General features: G+C 36.3%; 2 protein-coding genes across 3 annotated transcripts; one reads left to right on the top strand and one right to left on the bottom strand.

Moving 5' to 3' along the window:
- The first annotated feature begins 425 nt into the window (after positions 1-425).
- Positions 426-20,523, top strand: LOC110656487 (methyl-CpG-binding domain-containing protein 9). Its single transcript, XM_021813307.2, has 10 exons — positions 426-1,122; positions 6,589-7,306; positions 7,478-8,578; positions 8,700-9,386; positions 9,707-10,015; positions 11,222-11,557; positions 14,981-15,079; positions 15,684-16,115; positions 16,881-19,157; positions 19,645-20,523. Exons 1-10 carry the CDS (start codon positions 599-601, stop codon positions 19,945-19,947), a joined length of 6,786 nt encoding a protein of 2,261 aa, XP_021668999.2. The 5' UTR covers positions 426-598; the 3' UTR covers positions 19,948-20,523.
- Positions 20,524-21,613: 1,090 nt separating this feature from the next.
- On the bottom strand, positions 21,614-24,469 carry LOC110656488 (homeobox-leucine zipper protein HAT5). 2 transcript variants are annotated; one of them, XM_021813309.2, is made up of 4 exons: positions 23,890-24,469; positions 23,509-23,651; positions 22,814-23,053; positions 21,614-22,167 (listed from the first exon to the last, which is right to left on the bottom strand). In XM_021813309.2, the coding sequence occupies exons 1-4, from the start codon at positions 23,972-23,974 to the stop codon at positions 21,811-21,813; spliced, it is 825 nt and encodes a 274-aa protein (XP_021669001.2). In that variant the 5' UTR covers positions 23,975-24,469; the 3' UTR covers positions 21,614-21,810. The 2 variants fall into 2 exon arrangements, with proteins under 2 accessions (XP_021669001.2, XP_021669003.2); XM_021813311.2 differs by having other exon boundaries at positions 23,509-23,648.

The raw sequence follows: 24,469 nt of genomic DNA, 5'->3' as shown, positions 1-24,469 counted from the left end.
AGTCTTCCTTTGGAATTAAATTTTATAGTGAAAAAGTATTTTTTTTAATATGATTTTATTTAAAATATTATTGAAAAATGATTTAAAAATTATTTTATTATTTTAATTATGTTAAGAAGAAAATATTTTAAATTAATGCAAAATAAAAGTTTTTAATATTTTACTAATTAGCATATTTAAAGAATTTTTTAACAATAATTTGTAACAAGATTAAGATTACATGTCTCAAATTTGAATGAAAAAAAAAATGGCTGAAGCAAATCTAGACGCCGCTTTCCACAATAACCACTCCCTGACTCAAGTAATTTCAGTTAGTGTTGCTCGCGTGGCAGCACTACAAAGCGAGTACAACTCATTATTCCTCTTCCCTTTTTTGATTTTTCACAAACTACCTCTGCTAAAATGCCCATCTAAAACCTTCGCATAATCTATAGTCCTTCCAAACCCCTGCCTTCGACCTAACCCCTCTCTCTCTCTCTCTCTCTCTAGCCCATACCGAAACCCTTTGAAGTTCGATCTCTCCAGTTTTCTCTCTCTTGTTTGATCCAAATAAAAGTAGAAACACGAATACAATGTTCTTGTTCTTCCAACTCAGATAATGGAAACCGATTCTAGCGAGTTAGCCACTCGCTCTCCTCTTGGTATCGATCTCAATGAGATCCCTTCCTCTTCCTCTCCTTCTTCCGTAGCCGTATCCGAATCCGTACCAGCACCCACACCCACCCAGACTGTCCTGCCTAACCCTGAACCTTCTGAGCTCGACTCTCTTGATGTCGTCCGCTCTTTCCACGAGAATCAGGACCCGGCGTCTGGAATCGCTGCCAGATTGCCCAGGGAGCAGGGGCTACCTACGTGCGGGGCGTGCGGAAAGCCGGAGGTGCGAGGGCATGTAGTTGTGTGCGACGGGTGTGAGCGTGGGTTTCATATCACATGTGCGGGAATGCACGGAAGGCAAGCTATGAATTTGGTGGATTGGATATGTGGAGAGTGCGTGAGTGGTGGTGTTAAGAGTAAACGGTGGCCTTTAGGTGTTAAGAGTAAGCGGATTTTGGATATCAACGCGTCGCCGCCAAGCGACTGCGATGGCGATGGGGAGAGCTCTGAAGAGCGGGTCAATTTGAGGTACTTTTATTTGGATGTAATTGTAATTTAAAGAAATGAAAATTTTGTAAAAAAATTGAACTATAGTTGGTTTTGATTATTCTTTTTGAATGTGTTCATGGTTGCTTAGTTGATGCTAACCGTTTAATTTCTAGCAGCTTGGCAATTTTGTGATATGAAATTTCGTGGATAAATTTAGTGGAGTTTCATTCTTATTAGTATTTGTACTGGTGTTTAACTAGCAGGATGATTAATAATGATTTGATTGAGTCTACAGGTATATGACTAAAGGGTTACATGTTTGTGAATGGTCAAGACATTATCTTTTTCTAGCTCAAAGGCTACAAATATGCAACTTTTGCAACATTCTCTACAATGCCTGCACTTTAGGAGTCAATTAACGGCTAAGGTAGTAGTGTTTTTGTTTGACACTAAATGGCAGTTTGTGCAGAAACAGATACCATATCATTTCCATTGAGCCTCAATTTATCAATCTTGCATCATTTATGGAGATCACGTTTTGTTTTTCTGTAGCCCATTAATGACTTTTGTTTCCATTGATGTACTATGCAGCTATTTTTGCCTTATTTTTCCAGCATTATGCTCGTGCTTATTTCTATACTTGGTTTAAGTTGTTTCAAAATGTGTCATTCCTGCCTTTTGATGTGCTCTAGATTTATCACAATGTCATTAACTTCAACATTTCCCTCGTTGATGTTATGCCCTCATGTTGCAAGCAATTGTTGGACTCTGCCTTTGTGCAATGGTTAGCATACCCATTTCATGCATCCTTCATGCATACACTAGAAAAACCAGTGAAGGAGTTACACACTACCCTTATTGGAAGATAGATAGTTGAAAGAAGAGAATGAACTAGGGAAAGGGAAATAAGCGAGTGGGAAAAATAGATCCAAGAGGATAACTAGAGGGAGAAAGAAAGAAATTGAGGCAGCAGATATCATTTTATAATTTTTATAGATCTTTCCTGATTCTCTATGGAGAATTGTGATTAAGCTTTTATGTTGGCCATTAATATGCTCTAGAACTTGGCTCTTAGTCTTTTAGCACCATTTTGACCAAATAAAAAGCCAACTCATTTAAGTGGTCATGTGCTACTTACAGTGAAGTTAAATAAGAAATAGCAACAAACAAGATAAAGATTAAACCACAAGCCTTAAATGATATAATCCTGATACTTAAGCAACATTAGCTCCTCTTGGGTTGGAAGAAATCAACTTTGTTGAGAAAGTTTCTAGTTGTTGAAATAAATCATCTCAACATTGTCATAACTTGACAAATTCAATGAAATATCAAATTATCAATGTAATATAATAATGAAGTTACACTTAGCAACCTTCAGGTCAGAAGAACTCAGTTTTATTGAGAAAGTTTATAGTTGATATTGAAATAGATCCTCTCTGCATCTTTTGAATGCAACCTCACTGATTCAGAAACTATTTTTCTAGGTCCTTCTGTGTAATGGACTAGATTTCTTTGTTTCTTAACTCATTGTATCTTGGCAGTTTTGATGTCAATAATATCTTGTAATTGGCTCCTCGGAATCTCTCATTATGTATGGTCTCACCAGCTGTAAAATAACAATCTCCTCAGGCGCAAGTGGATCCTCATGAATTGCGAAACCTGGATAGTCATTTTGAAGATTGGATTCATAAGCACATACTTGGAAGTTACTATATATTGGATTGCCGTTACAGTTGCTTTGGAAAAGTAAATTGTTGGATGTGTTGGCCATGAAAGATAGCTTTAGATTGCATTTTGGCCAAAAATTTGAAGTTGCGTTTTTGTGAAAAACAGTTCTAATCCAAGGCCAAATAGGTACTAAGAAGATACACAATTTGTGCCTAACTTCTTAAGAATGTGAAATAGTCCAAACCTTCTTCAACTTGGCATTTTGTGCAATCCAATCTCAAATCTCTCTCAATGGTGAAAAATAACAAAGTTGCTGGATATTCTCTGAAGATGCTGTCTTTGTGGTGCTTGTTTGTTGCTTCTTCAGATTTGGCACTGGAAGCTTGCAGCTTTTCTAGAACACGGCACATCACGTACATGTTGAACACTTTAACTTATTGTATACTTCACTTGATAACTACTGTAACAAATGCAAGGAACAGAGAAATCTTTAAGGATACGGGGAATATTTAAAAAAAAAAGAAGATTTCAGAATGTGCTGTCCTGTTATGGGGCTTGTAGCGATAGTGAAATAAGTCTGACCAGCAAAATATCTTTACACATCAGCTAGGCTTCAGTTGACCATTTGAATTTATCAGATGAGGGAAGAAGAAAGCTCTGTTTAATTGGAGCTTAGTTCCAATTTTCTTTCATAAAATTCTCCAAAAATATTATAAAAATTTAGAGTCCTAGTTTGAAGTGAAAACCTAGGTACGTCATGCTGACTCACTACTCCTTAAAGGTCAAGAGTGCGTTTAGTATCACGGTAGCTACTCCACATAGTAGCTTTTGGGCAAAAGTTGTAATAAAGTCTTGTTTGTTGACATGCATAATTCTAGTAAATTAGCTGCATGTGATACATTGAAGAAGGAATAAAGTGAGCCATTTCAGAGAACCCATGAACAGCCAAAAAGACTGGATCAATTCTGGTAGTTTTAGGCCCATAGATTCTGTTACTTGCAACCTCCAAAGACCTACCAGGCCCTAGATATACAATACAAGGTTGTGTTTTCTTAGTGGCCTTAAAAGGATTTCTAAATGTGACACTTCATTAAATAATGAACAAATCCATCCTAATTTGCCCTAAAGAACCTTTCAGACAGTTACCATGTAACTTGCTAATGAAACTTTTGTTAAAGGATCTGTCAGAATATGAAGATAAGGACCATATTTTACAAAATGGGATGTGGTGGGATTACTACTACATTCCAAGCTTCCCATATAGGATCAAAATATGGATTTCTGGAATGGTGGTTCCTTAGGCAATCGAAAGGCAAGCTATATTATCATAGTTGTGAAAGGCGCTTGAGGCGAGAGGCACACCGAGCAGGAAAGTCATCGCCTCAAACCTCCCAAGGTGGGCGACCACAGTGAGGTCCACCTAGGTGCACCTAACTAGGTCAGCTTCACCATTGCAGAAAGAGATTGGAAAAGAAGAAGAAGATGATGTTGATGATGAAGAAGAGACGTAATGTACCTGGCTTTGTTTACCTGCTGTCTTTTATTGGTTGGCAGCCGGCATCTGACTTATACTAAGTTAAAGAGTAATGGGCTGATGGATTTTAATGGGCTAATGATTTAAATTGATGGTTTAAAAGGGCTGGTGGTTATTAGTTTTTTATTGCATGTATTCTTAATTCTATTTTTCATAAATTAAATATTAAATGTAAATTATTTTTTTATTGAATACATAATTATCCTTGACAAGTTTATAGATATTAATTTAAATAAATTTAAGTTGTGTAGTAAGGTATTATTAAATTAAATATATGGTAAAAATTAAAAATAATCCCATAGAAAATTAAAATTATCATTTCAATATTATATTTGAATAAAAATAAAATATACAAGAGAGTATCCCTTGGTACTTGATATTTGTGGATGGTATAGTTTTGATAGATGAGACACAAGGAGTCAATAGAAAGTTTGAGCTTTGGAGAAACACTCTAGAGTCAAAAGGCTTTAAGTTAAGTGGAATAAAGACAGAATACATGTATTGCAAGTTTTGTGAAGACGAACTGGTGATAGGGAAGGAGTTAGTTTGGATGGAGCAGTATTGTCCCAAAGTAATCACTTTAAATATCTCAGCTCAATCCTTCAAGTAAATGGGAGATGTGAGGAGGATGTTAGTCATAGGATTAAAGACGGATGGTTGAAGTGGAGACGTGTCATGGAAGTTTTATGTGATTGCAAAATTCCCAATAAGTTGAAAGGAAAATTTTACTGTACAACCATATGATCGGCCATGTTATGTGGTAGTGAGTGTTGGACACTGAAAGAGCCATATGTGTCTAAAATAAGAGTTGTAGAGATGAGAATGTTAAGCTGGATGAGTGGTCATACTAGACTAGATAAAGTCCGTAATGAGAGTATTAGAGAAAAGGAAGGAGTGGTGTCAATTGAGGATAAGTTGAGAGAAGGGAGATTGAGGTGGTTTGGTCATGTGAAGCGTAGACATACAGAGGCTCCAGTTAGACAAGTAGAGCACATTAGGTTAGAGGATAGAAAGAAAAGTAGGGGTAGACCTAAACTAACTTGGATGAGAGTAGTACAACATTACTTAGAAGCATTACACATTTTCGAGGATTTAATCCAAAATCGTTTAGAGTGGAAAAAAAGAATCCATATAGCCGACCCTAAATTTTTAGGATAAAGGCTTAGTTGAGTTGAGTTGAGTTGTATTTGAATAAAAATAAAATTAATGTAAATAATAAAATAAATAATATATTACATGTATATTTTATATGTAATTAATATTATATCAATTAAATTTATATTGCTTATATAATTTATTTTTATGATTTCTTTTAATTTTTTATTTTTGTGCCTCTCCTTGCTCAAGCTTGTACCTTGCGCCTAGGCTTTTCAGGACCCTTGGTGCGCCTTGAGCCTTTAATAACTATGTCTTCTATTCAGTTTATCTTCTTTATGGTTAATGATCTCAGCCTTAGGCCTAAGGTTAAATTCGTACTCATACAAGTTTGAATATCATGTAACATAAATATTGTTTGTTAAAGTTCATCCATGGATTCTAAAACTTTTAGGTCCCATATTTAGAATTTAGCATGGATTATTTGTGGTATGATAATATTTAGTGTTTCAAAGCTTGAAATGGTATTATAGTTTTGTTCCTTGCTGTGCTATGATGCTTGAGATGCTCTTTCAATTGGTGGATAGTCACCAGTTTCCTCTGATTGGGATACTTGACAGTGATGATATAATTTAACCTGTGAAGCAAGGTTACCGTTACACATTTTGTTCATAGTCAAATATCAAAACATCACTACATACTTGCAGGAGAGCTTTGTACGTGTGCTTGTTGACATGAATGTTGTGCTAGCACAAAAATGTTCGAGCTGATTAACCAGCAGAATGATCATCTGAAGGCCTGATATTCCATTTCTAGGCTAAACCACTGTGAAGCCATTTACAATGAGTATCAATTCTCATTCCCTTTGTATTGTCCTCTTCTCTTCCAAACTTGCTTTCTGTTTCAGGCAAGATGTTATTCATGACACTACAGTTTCCAAAGCTCTATTTTCCCCCATTCTCTTTCCCTATTTTTTAAATTTGTTTCTGGCCACTTGGAAAACATTTATAGTTCATCAACTAAAAGGAAAAACATTATTTGTTGTTAGTAATCAATGTAGCATTTCTTGCTAGCTATCAATGTATAATTTCTTGCTTATTTTGTTGCTGTCTTCTTTTGAAACTTTATATTTCTTAATTTCATGTTTTTATTTCATTAGTTTATTGAGATACATGAAATATTTACTGGTCACATATACTTTGTTTTAGGAAGCACACTCTGGTTGGTAATTCTTCTAGTAGAGATGCATTTGTTGCTCCAGTGACATATTCTAACCTTGTGTATGCGAGAAATGGGTTTGGACCTTTTGACTGTAGAAAAGGTTCTGGACTTATGATGAAGGCTTTCAGAGTGGGTTTTGAAGATATATTGCATCATGCACAGACTGTGGATAGTAGTTTAGAGGAGATAGATTTAGGTTTCCCTCTAGGAAGGCTTAGAAGTACTAATAATACTGCCATTAGATTACCATCTCGAAGTCCAAATGAGATTCTTCTGCAGGGTCTTAGAGAATTCATCTCTGAAAGGCATGGCATGTTGGATGAAGGTTGGCATGTGGAATTGAAACATTCCATGACTAGTTATGAAGTATATGCTGTTTATTGTTCTCCAGATGGAAAGACATTTGGTTCAATGTCTGAGGTTGCTTGTTATCTTGGGTTGACACCTAATTGCAATTCAATTGACAGTGACAAGAGAAGTGATGGGTCTCCTCTGCAAGAGAGGTTGCATTTACCCAAAAGAAGAAAGTCAAAAAGATCTTCACTTGCCAATGGTTTTACTGAAAATAAACAAGCTCTGGTAAATGGATATCACAAGGATCTCTTGTCCAATGGTCAAAGTACAGAAATTGGTGATACTCAATTTGGTAAAGTTGGAGAAGCTGATGCAGAAGAAGACGATATCACTAAATCTCTGTCATCAGATGTAAGAATGCATTCTATTTAATACTAATACTTTGTCCACTTTGATTTAGTTCCAGTGTTCTTTTTTACCTGTTTCATGATGGTGTTAAGACATTTTGATGTGTTCATGTTATAAAGTTGTATGTTCCTCAATTGCCTGATTCTTGTGGATGCCTCTGCTTTTATATTTCAGGAAGAACTTCCTGTCCAGTTTGAAGATTTCTTTGTTATTTCTTTGGGAAAAATTGATGCGAGACCTTCATATCATGATACTCAGTTAATTTGGCCGGTAGGTTATAGATCCTGTTGGCATGACAAAGTTACTGGGTCTCTTTTCGTGTGTGAAGTGCTGGACGGTGGTGATTCTGGACCAGTCTTCAAAGTCAGGAGGTTTTCATGCTCAGTGTTGCCTGTTCCTGAAGGCTCAAGTGTTCTATGTAGAAAAAACTCTGGCCAATTTGCTGGTCAAAAAAGCAAAGAGTATAATGATATGATTTGCCATAATATGGATTATGATGAAGATGGCACTGTTGAGATGATTCTGGCAGATGCTTCCCCACCAACAGAAGATGATATCTTGACCTGTCTTGATCATAGTTCAAATGGGACTTATGGTGTTCAGACTACAGAGAGCTTGCAAAGTAGTTCCTCTCACAGCAGGGCTGGAAACTTTTCATCCTGCGATTTGGGATTAGGAGATGAGATTGGGGAGATCTCAGCAGAAGAATGCTCATCATCTTCAGCATGGAGAATGGTGTCTCAGAAATTAATTGATGCTTATTCTGAAATTTGCAATCGGAAAGGTATCCTTAAGTTGTACTGCAAACATGTCAATAATGAAATTGGGTCACTAACCTGCGATGAGGATAAAAAGAGCTCAGTAGGTTTTGCTTCATTGGCCAAATTTTGCAGTTCCCCTGGGTCTTTTGGCATGCCACTGGAATACGAGGGTGAGGTTGACAATTTGGCTGCTGCTCTGTCAAAATGGTTGGATCAAGACAGATTTGGGTTGGACACAGATTTTGTGCAAGAAATCATAGAACAGCTTCCTGGTGTTGGCGCCTGTCCAAATTATGAATTTCTGTTTAATAGAAGTGATTATTCTGAATCCCAAACAGTTGGAAATGGACTTCTAATGGCTAAAAGGAAAAATGGAGCAGATTTAGATGATTTATTTCAAAGATCCAAAAAACCCAGGCTCGGGGAGGATTGTGGGACAGGTGATCATCCTCCTCCTCCTGGGAGGTGGTTGTGCTCCAAGCTTCCACCTGTTCTTGTTGGCGACTTATATCAGGTACTTGTATGCTAATTGCTATTAGCATGTTGGTTTCAAAGAATCCATTTCGTATTTTCTGTATATGAAATTGAGTTTGTATGATTACGAGGCCTCATAATTTCTGGGTCTGGCTATGCAGGTGTGGGAGTTACTATGGCGATTCCATGAAATATTGGGTTTAAAAGAGCCTTTGTTGTTAGGGGAACTTGAAGAAGAACTTATCAACCCATGGACTGATGGCTCAAATCTTTCAGAAAATCTTGAGAGGAAGGTCCCTGGGATTCAAATTGTTGATTTAGATAAAGTTGATGGCATAAGTGGACCAATCTTATCTTCATGTGAAGAATTATGTACGGGCCAAGGGGATAATTCACATGTTTTGATACAAGTGGAAAAAGGTGGGACAAATGATTTAGCCCAAGATAGACTTGCATCTGTTTCTCATAGCAGATGCTCTGGAGTAGCATTGACAAAGGTTCATAGTTCACTGCTATCAGTGCTAATAACTGAGATGCAATCAAAGGTTGCTGCACTTGTCGATCCAAATTTTGATTCTGGTGAATCAAAATCAAAACGGGGGAGGAGGAAAGATGCTGACAACTTAATTCCATTGAGAAATAAGCTTACTACTCTTCCTATCAATGAACTGACTTGGCCTGAATTAGCCCGGAGATATATATTGGCTGTCTTATCCATGGATGGTAGCCTTGACTCTGCCGATGTTACTGGTCGTGAAAGTGGTAAAGTTTTTCGCTGCTTACAGGGTGATGGTGGGGTGCTTTGTGGCTCACTTGCTGGAGTTGCGGGGATGGAGGCAGATGCACTCGTAAGACTGGCTCTCATTCCTTTATTCTGCTTTGTTAACTCAAAGCATTAGAAGTATTTTTTCTTTTAATTTTTTATGTAGACTTCTGTATGATTATTGATTCCGCTGGCCAATCCATTTTTTATTTGTCTGCAGTTATTTCTCAATTTTGCTCTAGATATCATATATGTGTGTGGTGTGCCATGTATGCATGTATATGTGCATGCTGCATGCCTTGTCTTGTATTCATTTTTTTTTTTTTTTTTTTTTTGCTTCTAGTTGTGAAAGTTAAAAAGAAATTAATGGAATTTTTTTATTAAAGTTCTATCCTTTGTTTTCAGTTGCTTGCAGAGGCTACAAAGAAAATTTATGGTTCCTTGAGCAGAGAAAAAGATGTTCTTACAATGGAGGATGAAGTAACTAATTCAAGTGGTTCTTCTTGTGAAAAGAATAGTGTGAATGATGGCAATATCCCAGAGTGGGCACAGGTTCTGGAACCTGTTAGAAAGCTACCCACCAATGTGGGGACTAGAATCAGAAAGTGTGTATACGAGGCACTGGCAAAATGTCCTCCTGAATGGGCGAAGAAAAGATTAGAACATTCAATAAGTAAGGAGGTCTACAAGGGCAATGCATCAGGTCCTACCAAGGTAGCTTAGAGAAACTTGTTTTTATTGGTGAAATCATTTCAGTATTTAGTGGTGCTAGTTTTGGATTCCATAATTTGCTTACACAATATCCCACTGTTCATTTTATCTTTTTTCCTTAGTACATGCTGTTTTAAGCTTTGCTTTGCAAGTGGTGATTCCATTTGATAAAATAAGGGTTAGGGTAATTACTTTACATGCTTTCTTCTCTTATCTGCCACATCAAGCAGAAGCCTTTTATATTATTTTTCAGACAGTTCTCAGCAGTTCTGAACTTGTTGAAAAATTCTTGATTTTAAAGGTATATGAATATTTATGTACCTAAAACTTCAATTTTAGAAGTTGGGAAACTGATATTCAAAGTTCGGATTTGTGATAGGATAGTGTTGTTAGAAATAAGATATATAACTTCAATTTAAAAAGCCAGAATTGTAGCATGGAGGCAGTTTGAGCAGAAAATTATATTTATGTACCTATTTTTGAATGTATATGTGCACTGGCTTTTTCAAAGAGCTATGATTAAATTAAACTTGAGCCAAGATTGTAATGTGAAACCACAATTTTTGATTGTATGATATTCACTTATGATGCTTAATCTACAAGCATTAATCTTCATCAATTGTTTGAACAAGTGTCAAAATTTTCATGTCAGGAACCAAAGGTGATGCTAAAATCCCTTAAACATATTCATTAGAAATTTTAGAACCATTGATGTGCTCTAGTATGTACTCTAGTGCTTTTAAGAAAGGAGAATGTTATTGCAGATTGCCTGATTGCATCCAAAGCTTAGTATAGTTGTGCTCTTTTATCATTGAAACTTGTGATTTGGAGGCCTACGATCTGCTTTAGTCTCTTGCACAAAATTAGTCAATTGCTTTTGATTCCTTAATTCCATTGCAGTAATTTGATAAGTCTGTGTGCTGAAGGGGATGCCCTTAGATATTAATTTTTAGCAAAGCTTTTACTGTACTCAAGTGGTCATATGCTACTGCCAAGGGTGTGAACTTTTCATGTAGGTCTTAAGAAGAGAGTAATTTTTGGATGTGCTTGCCATCTCTTGTACTCTCTACATAGTGCTTCTCATGTTAAATGCACCTTGAGCACTTGATATATGAAATATTATTTTCCTGAGTTAGGTTCAATTTTTTTTAGAGCTGTTTATTTATATGCATGATTCTGAATTAAATGCTGGTTGTTGATTGAACACAGAAAGCAGTTCTTTCAGTGCTAGCAGATTTATTGAATGAAGAATTGCCTCAGAAATCTGAGAAGAGAAATAAAAGGAAGATTACTATACCTGTATCTGACATTATAATGAAAAAATGTCGTATCGTACTCCGTCGTGCTGCTGCAGCTGATGATTCAAAAATTTTCTGCACCTTGCTGGGAAGAAATCTAATAAATCCCTGTGACCATGATGATGAGGGACTTCTTGGATCTCCAGCCATGGTTTCCCGTCCTCTAGATTTTAGGACAATTGATTTGAGATTGGCAGTTGGGGCCTATGGTGGATCACATGAATCTTTTCTTGAGGATGTTCGAGAGGTTTGCTTACTTATCACAAATCGATTTGAACTAGTTTTCCTTTGCTTCCTTTGACTATGCAATATTTCTTTGATGAATATTGCAGAAAGACATGAATAAGATTTGCTAATGACTTCATTATTTTTTGCTAAAGGGTGTTTCATTCAAGCAGCTGCTGGAATGCATTACTATATGAATTCCTATGAAATTATATGTTTGTAATGTGATTATACTTAGTAATGTGATTGTGCTTCAGCCAAAAAATTTGTGGTTATCTTCTAGTACTGCTGAATCTTTTGGTGAGATTTCTTACGTTTTGGGATTTTAGGGAAGGTACATGATGTAGGAAATCCTAAAGATTTTAGAACTGCTTATTTGGGCAAAAAATATAGGAAATAGTAGTTTATTTTATTTAGTAGTTTTATGCGATTTGTGATTGCTGATTAGAATTTGAATGAGGGTTCCTATTCCCAATGTAATTAGGGTTATAAAACCTATAAATAGGGCATAGGATCTCTACATATTTGGAGATTTTATTATGATTATTGACTATTGATTTTATGCAAATAAATTGAGAATTTGTTTCTCACCCTAACAATGGTTGTGATCGTGAGTATGTTATTACTTACTAGATCAATATTGAGAATTCAAACAAATTTTAAGGAAAGAAAATATTGAGATATCCAATAAATTTTACAAGTTAGGAAAAGAGAACTGGAAGAATGCAAGGAAGAATGTCTAAAATCACAGCTTGAGCAGGAAAAGCAACTTCAAGTTGAAGATGAACAAGAAGAAGAATTTGAAGATCGACTTGAATCTGAAATTGAGGAACAAAAAGAGCAGTTTGAAGAGTCTTAGCTTGGTGAAAATTTGGTTGTTACGCTTTTAGCTCTAGTGGTTGTGCATTTTGAAATCCAAGTTGATAAGCCTGAGTTGGAAACTTTTTAGCCTCCTACTTTGCTATCTAGGGTTTTTGTAGGTCAACAAGTGCCAAAGCCACCATCTTTTCCTTAACAATGAGATTCCATTGACATTGTGATAAATGATGAGTTTGTTACCTCCTCTCACAGTGGTTTTTGAATATTTCTTGTCGAGTGGCATGCCCGAGTCGATTCCAATGCTACTTGAATCATTGAAGACGAGTTTTGCACTTTAGATCCTTCTCTATTGGATTCTTACTTGCATTTCAACTTCTTGGAGTCTAGTTCTTTCCAACCAAGGGGGGGAATGATTTATTCTTAGTTGCAGTTCAACTCCTTGGAGTCTAGTTCTTTTCAACCAAGGAAAAGGGGGGGGGGGGGGGGTGCTGGGCGGGGATGATTTATGAAATCCTAAAGATTTTTGGACTATTAGGACTACTTATTTTAGGAAAAGTATAGGAGATAGTAATTTACTTTATTTAGAGGTTAGTAGTTTTATTTGTTCTATGATTCCTAATTAGGTTCTTAATCCTAACATAATTAGAGTTACAAAACTCTATAAATAGGGCCTAGGATCACTACTTATTTAGAGATTTTATTATGATTATTGATTTTGAGCAAATAAATTGAGAATTTAGTTAGGGGTGTGCAAATAGTCGGTTCGGTTCTAAATTGAAAAAACCGAAAACTAAATTTCGTTAAAAATTAAAATTGAAACCGAACCAAGAAAACTGAAATAAATTGGTTCAGTTTGGTTTAAAAGATTGGTTTTACAATCTCCATTTTTTTGTTCAGCCAAACAACCAATCATTCTCATAAAGTCACCAAAACAAACATGGAATTAGGGCTATTTGACAAGTACCCAAACAATCCATTAAGCAATCGACAAATTTCCCATAAGAAATAGTCAGAAATTCATAATCAACAAAAAACCATTACACTTGCCCTTAAGAAACAAATTTCTAGCCAATTACCCATATGAAACAATCTGAAATTCAGAATCAGAAAAAGCCATAAGAAAATCAATAAGAAATGATAATAATCAGAAACAAATTTCCAACTTAATCACTTCTCAATGGTTTAAAATAAGCTATTAATAAAAGATGGAAAAGAATAATAGTATTGAGAGAAAACCCAAAAATTCTAAATCATAAATAGCAGTTGACCCAGAAATTAGAACAATAACAAAATCCATCACAAAAATAACCCAGAAACAGTGGCCAAGATCGGCGAAGCAAGATGTTGTGTCTAGTGAGGATGATCAGTGGAGGATGATGCTGCATCTAGTGAGCAAGATCAGCGAAGCAAGACCAACGGAACATGCAAGTCCTCTCCTAAGCAACCCATGAACCTAGTGGCCATTGATGGCTTGATGCTGCATGTAGAGAGAGAGAGATAGCTAGAAATGAAGAAAAAGGAGGTGGAGGAGGGGCGGCATTGTTGAGGGGGCAGAAAAGAAGTTTTAGGAGAGGGAAGGAAGGGGTCATGGTTCTCTGATTTGAGAGGAAGAGTGAGTGACAGTAAAAATAAGACACTGAAGTATTTATACATGCATATAAAAACGATGCAGTATTAGGGGGCAACTTTGGTTCGGTTTGGTTAACTCAGTTTTTTAACTGAATTAATGCACCAATTAAACTGAAAAGCCAAACTGATTGAACCGAATTGGTTTGTTTCAGTTTGGTTTTTGGTTTAAACCGAATTTGTGCAACCCTAGAATTAGTTTTTCTTCATATAGAGAATTATTTCTCACCTTGAATCCCCTAATACCTATTTGTTCTACATCTGTGCATAATATACAGTTAAGAGGCTCTAGTTGTAATGGATAAAGTCTTAGGTACAAATTATACATTTCTTTAAATCTAATTATTGTGCAAATTATTTATATTTAGCAAATGTTGAGATTGTGTTAGTATATTAGCCATTGATGCAAATAATTATTCTTATTTTTCTTTTTTTACCCTAAATGTTATAAAAAAGGGTAACCTAGTTCACGAAGCATCCCACACTTGGGGGCTTTGGGGAAGGGTTGATTTACGTAGCTTTACCTTTGCTTTCAAAAGAGGCTGTTTCCATGGCTTGAACTTGTGACCTCTAGGCCACAAATGGATTAAATTTACCGTTGCACCAGAGCCACCCTCTTTTACCTAAATGTTATATTTCTTCATAATTATAGGAAGGGTCTATTAAGACCTATTACAATCTTGAAGATTAGCAAAATTTTCCGTTTGATTGACGTTTATATTCGAGCCATATTTTGGAATTTCACAACTTAAGTTCATTATATGCTTCTTTTGAATGTTAAGCTGCCTATAGATTTGTATTCCAAGGGATACTGAAATATTCATGGGACCACATTTTATTTTTTCCATAATCTTGCATCATTTCAAATTGTCTCGTCTATTTATGCTGAGTTCTGCTAATGAATATCTTTGGTTGATTGGAAAATTATCCCATGTTTTCGTTCTATATGTTGAATACTCAAGATCTGTAAGATGCGCTAACTGTTACTTTTACCTGGCAGTTATGGAACAATGTCCACACTGCATTTAGAGACCAGCCTGATTTGGTTCAATTGGCCGAGACTCTATCACAAAATTTTGAAACTTTATATGAAAAGGAGGTATTTTCTTTTAGTGCTTTCTTCTGCCGATAGTTCTACATTTGTTTCATCATTAACTATGATGTAACTTTGATTATCATAGGAAGAGGTGGTCCCCTCTCTCCTTAGCTTGCTAAAGTTGTTTTGTGATTATTTATCTACTAAATGCTCATATCTTTATAGTGCATGAGACCTAAAGATAGACATGTTTGCTTGCAGTTTTGTGGATTCAGAGTTAGTTATTGATGTGGCCTTGTGGTTAATGATTTTCTTTATTTGCATGTACCCTTTAAGTTTGCTATTGATATGATATTGTGATTATGTATAATGAAGCTGGGGCTGCTTACTTATAACTTCAGAATGGAACACGGGGTTTGTTACCACCTGCTTATATGATTGAAATTCACAGTAATATGAGCATTCATTTTAGAAGGTTGACCAGGACACTAAGAAGTTGACAAAAATGTAGAAAAACAGGGAAGATATCTTTCAGTTGATTGTTACATGCATATTTGCTATTTGACCTCTGTCCATCCCTCTTTATGTTTGTATAGATGTTGCCACTTTCTACACATTATCTCTCCCTCTCTTTCTAGCTGTCTGAAAATCCACTTTTTTGATGTAGGTGGTTACTCTTGTTCAGAAGTTTGAAGATTATGCTAAATTGGATCACTTAAGTGCAGAAGCCAAGAAAAAATTAGATGATATTCTTGCATCAACTAATGAGATTCCAAAAGCTCCTTGGGATGATGGTGTCTGTAAAGTATGTGGTGTTGATAAAGATGATGATAGTGTTCTGTTGTGTGATACTTGTGATGCTGAGTATCATACTTACTGCTTAAATCCTCCACTTGCAAGGATTCCCGAAGGAAATTGGTATTGTCCGTCTTGTGTTGGTGTAAATATGGTTCAAGAGGCGTCAGTAAGTTCTGAGGTCATTGGCCAAACCCACAGTAAAAAGTACCAGGGAGAAATTACCCGTGCTTACTTGGAGACACTAATGCATTTAGCAGTTTCAATGGGAGAAAAAGATTATTGGCATTTTGGCATAGATGAGGTTTGTGTACCTATTTTCTTGTGCCTTTGCTACTGTAATGTGCCTCATAGGTCTTATCAAGTATGTTATCTTTCGTAGTTCTATGGTCCTTGCTAATTTTTCAACAGCCAAAAGCTGCACACACTATACTGACTGACAGAAGTTTGCAAACTCAGATGTAACTACACTGTCCCTCAAAGCAGAATGAATTAGTAATGATGATGATAATGATGAATTTCTACATCAAGCATGATTTCCTCCCTTGACAAATTTATCACTTGTATATTGTAATTATTATGGAATTTCACTTACCAGATGTAATATGTGATAGCTGAAGTGAATTTCTTTCTGGAAAGATAAAGAACTATGTGAATTGTGATACAAGTGCACAAACTCAAATGTACTTTGCACTGTTCCTCAACCAAACAGTCTTGTTCCAAAACAATCTTAATGATAAGGATATTGATAAAATCTTATGTCAATCATAATTTCGTTCCCTGCAAAATTTTTGTTCTGTTATACTGTAATTATTATGGAATTTCACTTGCCAGAATTATTATGTAAGTTTTGAAGTGACTTTTTTAACTGGAAAGAAGAAACATCTTATGGAAACAACCCATTTATGGAGATTGCAATGAAGTCTATGTATGCTACTTGCTGCATTGTTGATTTGACAAGTAATTAACATTAATGCATGTGGTTGGCTCAGACACTACTGTTTGTAACGCGCTCTCTGTCTCTCTGGTCTTATTCACTTAACAAAGTTCCCTTTTATTGTGAATGCAGCGAACCTTCCTTCTTAAGTTTCTCTGTGATGAATTACTCAACTCTGCTCTTGTTCGTCAGCACCTTGAGCAATGTGTAGAAACTACAAATGAATTGCAGCAGAAATTGCGTTCATTATCTGTGGATTTAAAAAATCTCAAGTCCAGGGAAGAATTTCTGGCTGTGAGAACTTTGAAGTTGGATACCAGCGCATCTGGAGATGCAAGGGAAGGACTTGGTTCTGCATTTACAAATCAGAGTAATTGTATGGGAAAGCCACCTAGTTTGAGTGATAGACCTAATCACTTCTGTGCCTGCTCTGATGATGTGCCTGCAATAGATGACAGTCAAGAGGGATGTGGGATTAGTAGCTTTGGTAAACATCCTTCTGTTCTGAATTATGAGAAAAAGCTCAATTGTGACAGCAAAACTGGTAATACGATGGATACTAAAGGGCAAGTGAAAGATGTTGTCATGGATGGTAGTAGCATACCATATCAAGAAAATGACAAGTCCTTTAGACCTAGGGAGTTATCTTTATCAAGTCATTTGCCACAAGTGATTGATCACACGGGTGAAATTTGCCACCATAATAACTTGCAAGGACATGTTGAGAAAGACTCTTCAGCTCCTTCAAATCATCCAGGATCTTCTCTGTCATCAGACATGAATATTCATGCTGTTGAGAATGTGCCTTCTGTTGCTTTGAACGAGTCACAAGCCCACTGTCCTGAGTTGAGCACCATTAAGGATGACATTCTTCATCTGCAGAATTTGATTACCGGCATTGAATCACAACTTCTGAAACAAGCTACGCGTAGGGAGTTTCTGGGGAGTGATTCCACAGGTCGTTTGTATTGGGCTTCAGCTACATCTGCTGGGCGTCCTCGGGTTGTTGTTGATGGGAGTTTGACTTTGCAGCTCAGAAAAATAGCAGATCATAGGGACTTATCTGGCAATGGTTCAATGCTCCATCATTCTTCTTCATTTGGCATAAACACTTGTTTGAATTTGGAGGAGTCAAGAGCTTGTTTTCCGTTCCTGTTTAATCCAAATGGTAACATGGCTAAATGTTCACTCTGGGTTTCTTATGAAACTAATGCAGAGATTGAAGAGCTTATTGGTTGGTTGGGGGATAATGACCAAAAGGAAAGAGAGCTAAAAGAGTCCATTATGCAATGGTTAAAGCTAAGATTCCAGGAGACTCAACAAACTAGAAACATGGTTCAAGAAGAATGCCAAGCAGCTTTGCCAACGGTCACGAACAATGATAAAACTGCATTTTCTAATTGTCTTGTTGCCAAGGCTGCGTTGTTTCTGGAGAAGAAGTATGGCGCCTGTGCTGAGCGTGACAGCACTAACATGTTGAAGAAGCGAGGAAAGAAAGGCAAAGGGAGCAGTGAAGAGAAAATGTACCGATGTGACTGCTTTGAGCTCATTTGGCCTTCCAGACACCACTGCTCCTCTTGCCATAGAACTTTCTCCAATGATGTTGATTTTGGGGGGCATAATGATGGTAGGTGCTCTATTGTTCCATCGTCCCATGAGAAAAGTGAAGTGAGTAATGATTCCTTCAAAGCAAAGGGGAATTTGAAATCTGACCCGAAAGAGTTTGTCACTCAAATGGATAAAGTTAATACTTCTAAAAGTGATTGGTCTGAGCTTGGCTCAAGGTTGATTAAATTTCAAAATGAAAGAATTGAATGCCCATATGACTTTTCAGAGATATGTTCCAAGTTTGTGACAAAGGATTCCAACAAAGAATTGGTACAGGATATAGGTCTTATTGGGTTAAATGGGATTCCATCATTTGTCACAACTATTTCTCCATACCTCAGTGATTCTATGTTAATGTTGATATCTCCTGAGAAGGATACCAGTGTTTGTGACAAGTTCAATGATGATGAAAGGCTGACCTTTACAAAAGGAAACAGAAGTGAGAGTAATGTAGGCCTTCAGAGCTTATCTGACAATTTTGCCAAGGAAACTGCTGCAAAGGAAATCAATGAAGTATTGAAAACCAATAAACCTCTTTTGGGATGCATGCAACAAAGAGGGAGAAAGTCCTCTTCAGATAAATATTTTGCTGAAATGGGGTCCAGTCGCTTTTGTGTGGTCCCGCAGTCTTCATTAAGGCCATTGGTTGGGAAAGTATCATTTATCTTAAGGCAACTAAAGATCAATTTGCTTGACATGGAAGCTGCACTTCCAGAAGAATCCCTGAGGCCATCGAAAGCGCAGTTGGAAAGAAGGTGGGCCTGGCGTGCATATGTTAAATCTGCAGAGTCAATATATCAGGTTGGTCTTATTGCATTTTATTCTTAAGGTATTTCTTGGTCCATTATAGCTATTGTAATGCATTATACATGTGTCATATCAAACCTGTTGTGGTGATGGTTATTAGCTTATACTATAAAATAGTTATGACACATGGTGATGTGGTACTGGGGAAGGTTTTTGATTTGGGTATATTTGCGCTGATGTTTAGATTAAAATTGTAATTGGCTTTTCAGATATCTTCATTACTAGGAAATATTTGCTGGTGAGTCATGTCTTTGTTTTTTCCCTTGCTTTCTTTTGTGTTGTTGAAAGTAAACTTTTTATCTATTGCAAGTCTTATTTCCAAAAATAATTGGGGTTGGCTGCCTGAGTTCTTTTTCCTCACTTGGCTCTATCTAGTGCCATGTTTTTCCTGAGATAAGAAACTCAAGTTGTTTTCAAAATTTCAAATAAAGTTATTTTCAGTTTACATCCGATTGCAAATAAATTTCCTTGTTTTCTTCAGATGGTCCAAGCAACAATTATGTTGGAGGAGATGATTAAGACGGAGTATTTGCGAAATGAGTGGTGGTACTGGTCCTCACTTTCTGCTGCTGCCAAAACTTCTACAGTTTCTTCCCTTGCCCTGCGTATATATTCCCTTGATTCTTCCATTGTTTATGAGAAGACATTGTCCAATTCAGATCCAATTGAGAATTTGAGGCCCAGCAGCATATCAAACCAGAAGCCATTGCCTGGTTTGGATTCAGTAGAAAAATGCAAGGTAGGCAGGAAGTCTAACAAGAAACGGAAGGAACCAGAAGGTTGACCTTCAGACGTGATCCCAAAACTTGTGAGGAAATTTGATCTGGGTGTAACTGAATCCAGAGACATTGGAAGATGGCAGCTGGACTTTGTTGTTGGGAACATGGCAGCCATGTTATCAAAATGGCAATGCTAGTTGAATTTGATCAGATTTGGCTGATGTACAGCGGCTGCCATTTGTGGTGCTGCTGATTCTTGTGCATGTACATAGACAAAACTGACATGCTAACACACATGGTGGATTGTGAAGCGGGGCTTGTAGAGTTATCTGTTTCCAGAGTTGGAGACACAAGGACTAGCGGATAAAGAAGCATGTGCCCAATTTTGGACTGATTTATGCTGCAGCTTTCAGTTTGTTGCTCAGAAGATGAAACGGAAAGATGGTTTTCACATGAAGAGCAGGATCCATATACATATACCGAGAAATTGATGTAAAAAAGGGAGTAAATTAGAAAAGAAAAAAAAAATGAAAAGATTTTAACGTTGGGTAGGTGTAGGCAATATTTCATTCTTTACAGATCTCCATCTCTGTCTCTTATATTTCACAGTATATGGAAGAGTAAAATTCTTGCATTTTGCATTTTTCTTTGCCATTATCTTTTATGTTTCTGTTTTTAAATTTAAAATTCTTTTCCTGGTTGGTTTTCATTGAGGATTTTATTTGATCTGAATATTCTACCAGTGACGATGAGTCATTTTTGTAGATATATACATAGCAATATCGATATGTTGAAACACCATATATGGAATCAATAATCAATTGCTTGTACCATCAGTTGTCATATGCAATCCTGCATTTTGTGATTTCATCAATTGTTCCATCTTGTCTTGTGGACTCGAGACTACCTCCTTTTTCTGTGGTGGTTTTTTTTTTTTTTTTTCCCGTTCTTGAGTGTTTTTTCCGAGGTAGCAGAAACTGAAGTATTTCACAGAAGTTGCGTAAAATGGAAATACGTGCATAAGGTAACAGTTGAACTTATCACATGGTATTTTCTGCTTCCAATTCATATTTGCCAACTTAGTCATCATTTGAAAAACTATTGTTTCACTAGATGTAGAATATAGGGGACATGAGCCATGACAGACAAGAAAGAAGAAAACAAGAAATAGAAAGTGGGATATAGGGAAGAACAGAACAGATTTTAGTGAAGTAAAATTGCTAGTTGGAAGTGGTTTGTGACGTGAGGTTTGAAGCATATGGGAAGTGCTGTTGTTGAGTGGACGACTAGACCCACCTGTGTTCTTGTTTACTTATAGTTGTGGCAAATTATAAATTTATATTTGGGTACTAAAAAAAAATACATTAAATATTTACAAATTTTTAACAAAAAAGTTCACTTACAAAATTTGTGAGTAAAAGTGTGCATATAACGATTACATCCAATAATTTTTCGGTAGCTGAAAGTTTAAAAAGTTGTTTTCTAAATAATATTTTTTATTTTAAACAATGCTTGCCGTCGAATATCTTACAGTAATCTTCCATTGTCTTGAAATTCAACTAACCAACTTTAGCTCGTTGATTTTTGTGGTGCAACTGTCATCATTTGGAGACTTTTTTTTTTCCCATGTCATGAATATATATATATATATATATATATATATATATATATATATATATATAATGTAAATATGCAGACTGCGCTCTTAGATCCATCATTACCTCACAGTGATACACAGAAGGAGCCCAACATCTGATTAGGTCATACAATTTATAAAACATACACAACATTTGATTCACCTAATTAACACCTGAAAATTTTATTCATTAATTTAGTCTTTAGATACCTTTCACAGGATCTCAGCCTCCCAAATGGCTTTTTACCATTTCTTTTTATATTAACGTAATCAACAAGTTTTAAGGAGCTCCTTAAGGCCACATCCACAGCTGCCCTCCGGTGTTCAGAAACACATCGGAGAAGTAACTTCGGCAAACTTCGCTACCGTCATCCTCCACTGATTGCACGCCATCAACTGGGCCTCCAATTAAACATCCTCCATAGTTATCATTCTGAAAGAATGAATCCCCACTGTCCAAAAGCTGTGGACTGTGCTCATCCACCACTGCACTTCCGGCACTTCCAGAACTCAGGTGGTCCTCAACCTTCACACCCATTTTAACACCGCATGCATTGGCTGTATCCACCGGAACGGAGTCAGATTTTTGCCCTGGTACTGGTGCTTCAGTCACTTCTTTGGTTTCTAGTTTCACAGTCAAAGAAACGACCTGCAGTTTAAATAGTTCGTGCAAACGGAAAGAAAACGTCCAAATTAGCTACTCATCTTTTCCTTTCTGAAAAGAACAAGTCCATAAGCATATTTCAAGAAAGTCATTAGGGTATATTCCAATTTCTTTTCTTTAACTTTTGAAAGCAAAGTGGGGTTCAGAAACAGATGCTGCAGAGACCTAATATACATATGTGTTAGAAAAACATATATATGTTAATTTATATTAAGGTCGAATCTTATTGGAATGACCCACTTCAAGCAAGTCTTAATCACCCTTGCTAGGTGTCCAAAAATAACTAGAAGTTTTTCCAGTGAAAAAGACACCCACGTTCTTTATCTATCGCAATTGCCAACTATTCTTTAGTGGGAAATAATAAAGTAATTTTTGTTTTTTAAACATCTTAATGAGTTGTTTTCGAATACATTTACTAACATTTTGAAAGAAAATCACCATATACTAGATAAATAGATTATTTCACGCATGCTATAAAAAAAATTATTATGTCAATATAATCGCATTATATGATAGATTAAAATTCAATTTTTAAAAATTTTCATGAATTGTTTATTACTAATGTCTAATGATGAATATAAATAATTATAATCCTACAAAGAGTTGAGGGAAATTAAGGAGGAGGATATACCTCAGATTTAAGCTTCTCATTTTCCTTGATAACAGTGTCGTAAATAGAGAGAAGAGAATCATAAGAAGCTTTGAGAAGATCATAGTCCCTCTCAAGCTGCTTGGTCTTCCATCGAGCCCTGCGGTTTTGGAACCACACAGCCACCTGCCTAGGCTGCAATCCCAGCGTCTTGGCCAGCTGAGTCTTTCGTTCTGGCTCCAGTTTGTTCTCTGCCTCAAAACTCTTCTCCAGCAGGTTCACCTTCACAAATCACCCTTTTTAATCATACCATACAACAAATTCGAATATCTATACTCCCCTTCTTGATTAATTAATTAATTAATTAATTACATTTAAAAAAGGAAAATTCTCATGTTTGGAATCTCGTTTCTTTTTTATTCTTTGAACTACAGAGCTAGGTAATAAAATAAAACTATGCAAGAAAATTCGAATATTTATTATTAATATTTTGATATCATCTTATCATAATATTAATTTTATTAATTTACTTTAATGTATACGTTTAGCTTATGGTATCGTTTTGATTCTTTTATGCATATACATGGAGAGGTTTCTTCTTCACAAGAGACGAAAGGGAATTTGATGCTGATAAGGCTAGGAAATTGGATATTACATTAAAGAGACGTGTCCATGTATATGCCAAATCTCATAAGGAATATATTATTCTTTAATTCTTGGTACACATATTAATTTACCTGCTCCGGAGTAAGGCGGCGCTTCTTCTCCGGCAACTGTTCCTCGTAATATTCATCATCGAACAATTCTTCCGGCGAGCTGAAAAATGGTCTCTTCTTGGAGGTGTCCACCTCCATGTTCAACATTGATAATCTTGGACCTTCTTATGTGCACACAGATAAAAATAAGTATATTAACAACTTGATTAATTTTCATTTACAAGCTAATCAAACCCCACTTACGATCACAGTAACAACAACAACAATATATATATATATATATAGAGAAAAGTCAACTCATTTTCTTTTCTTTTCCTTTGATTCTCAGTAACCAAACTGTTTCGTAACTACGCAAGAGAAAGGCACTATAAGGTAAATTAGAAATGAAATATGATTAGTTACCTTGAAAAACCGGATCCCTGTTCTCAAGGAACAACATGTTCCCGTTGCAAGAAGAGGGATTAAAGAAAAGCCGTCCGGACTCCATCTTCACTATCTCTCTATGATCTTGGGTGTCTTTTGCAGTCGAAATTTCACAGGCTTAGGGATCCTCCGGCGAGTGGGATACAACAGAAAACTAACAGAACGCGTGTTTGTGTGTATATATGTTATATATGTATGTATACAAGGTAAATTAGAAAAGCATAAGCTTGTGGCGAAAGAAGCTAGTAGTCCAGAGCAACCTCGCAGGAGTCTCCAGTGGACATATGCAAAATCCCATCACGCCACGACCAGCCTTCCCCAGCTAGCTTCGAGCGTTTTGCTGATTATCAGTTTTTTTTTCCTTGCCTAGAGAGAGAGAGCCAAAAAGAGTTAACAAAACTGGGACGAGAAGTTCACCAAATCTCCTTGGAAATGATGATGTGACCACTAAAAGATAAAAACCAAAGTAAAGTGATCAACGGAAAGTTTTGGATTCCGGCGAGAGGGGGAGAGAGAGAGAGAGAGAGAGCTCTTTAAAGCAAAAGGTGTCACGTCTAGG

Source organism: Hevea brasiliensis, chromosome 15 (genome assembly GCF_030052815.1).
Source record: "Hevea brasiliensis isolate MT/VB/25A 57/8 chromosome 15, ASM3005281v1, whole genome shotgun sequence".
NCBI lineage: Eukaryota > Viridiplantae > Streptophyta > Magnoliopsida > Malpighiales > Euphorbiaceae > Hevea > Hevea brasiliensis.
This window is presented reverse-complemented; position numbering and strand designations above follow the sequence as displayed.

Coding starts and splice junctions, on each gene's coding strand:
- LOC110656487 (XM_021813307.2), top strand. CDS start 599: ATGGAAACCGATTCTAGCGAGTTAGCCACTCGCTCTCCTCTTGGTATC. Junction 1,123..6,588: donor GAAGAGCGGGTCAATTTGAG/GTACTTTTATTT, acceptor ACTTTGTTTTAG/GAAGCACACTCTGGTTGGTA. Junction 19,158..19,644: donor CTGCAGAGTCAATATATCAG/GTTGGTCTTATT, acceptor TGTTTTCTTCAG/ATGGTCCAAGCAACAATTAT.
- LOC110656488 (XM_021813309.2), bottom strand. CDS start 23,974: ATGGAGTCCGGACGGCTTTTCTTTAATCCCTCTTCTTGCAACGGGAAC. Junction 23,652..23,889: donor CAGGGATCCGGTTTTTCAAG/GTAACTAATCAT, acceptor TGTGCACATAAG/AAGGTCCAAGATTATCAATG. Junction 22,168..22,813: donor ATGAGAAGCTTAAATCTGAG/GTATATCCTCCT, acceptor TTTAAACTGCAG/GTCGTTTCTTTGACTGTGAA.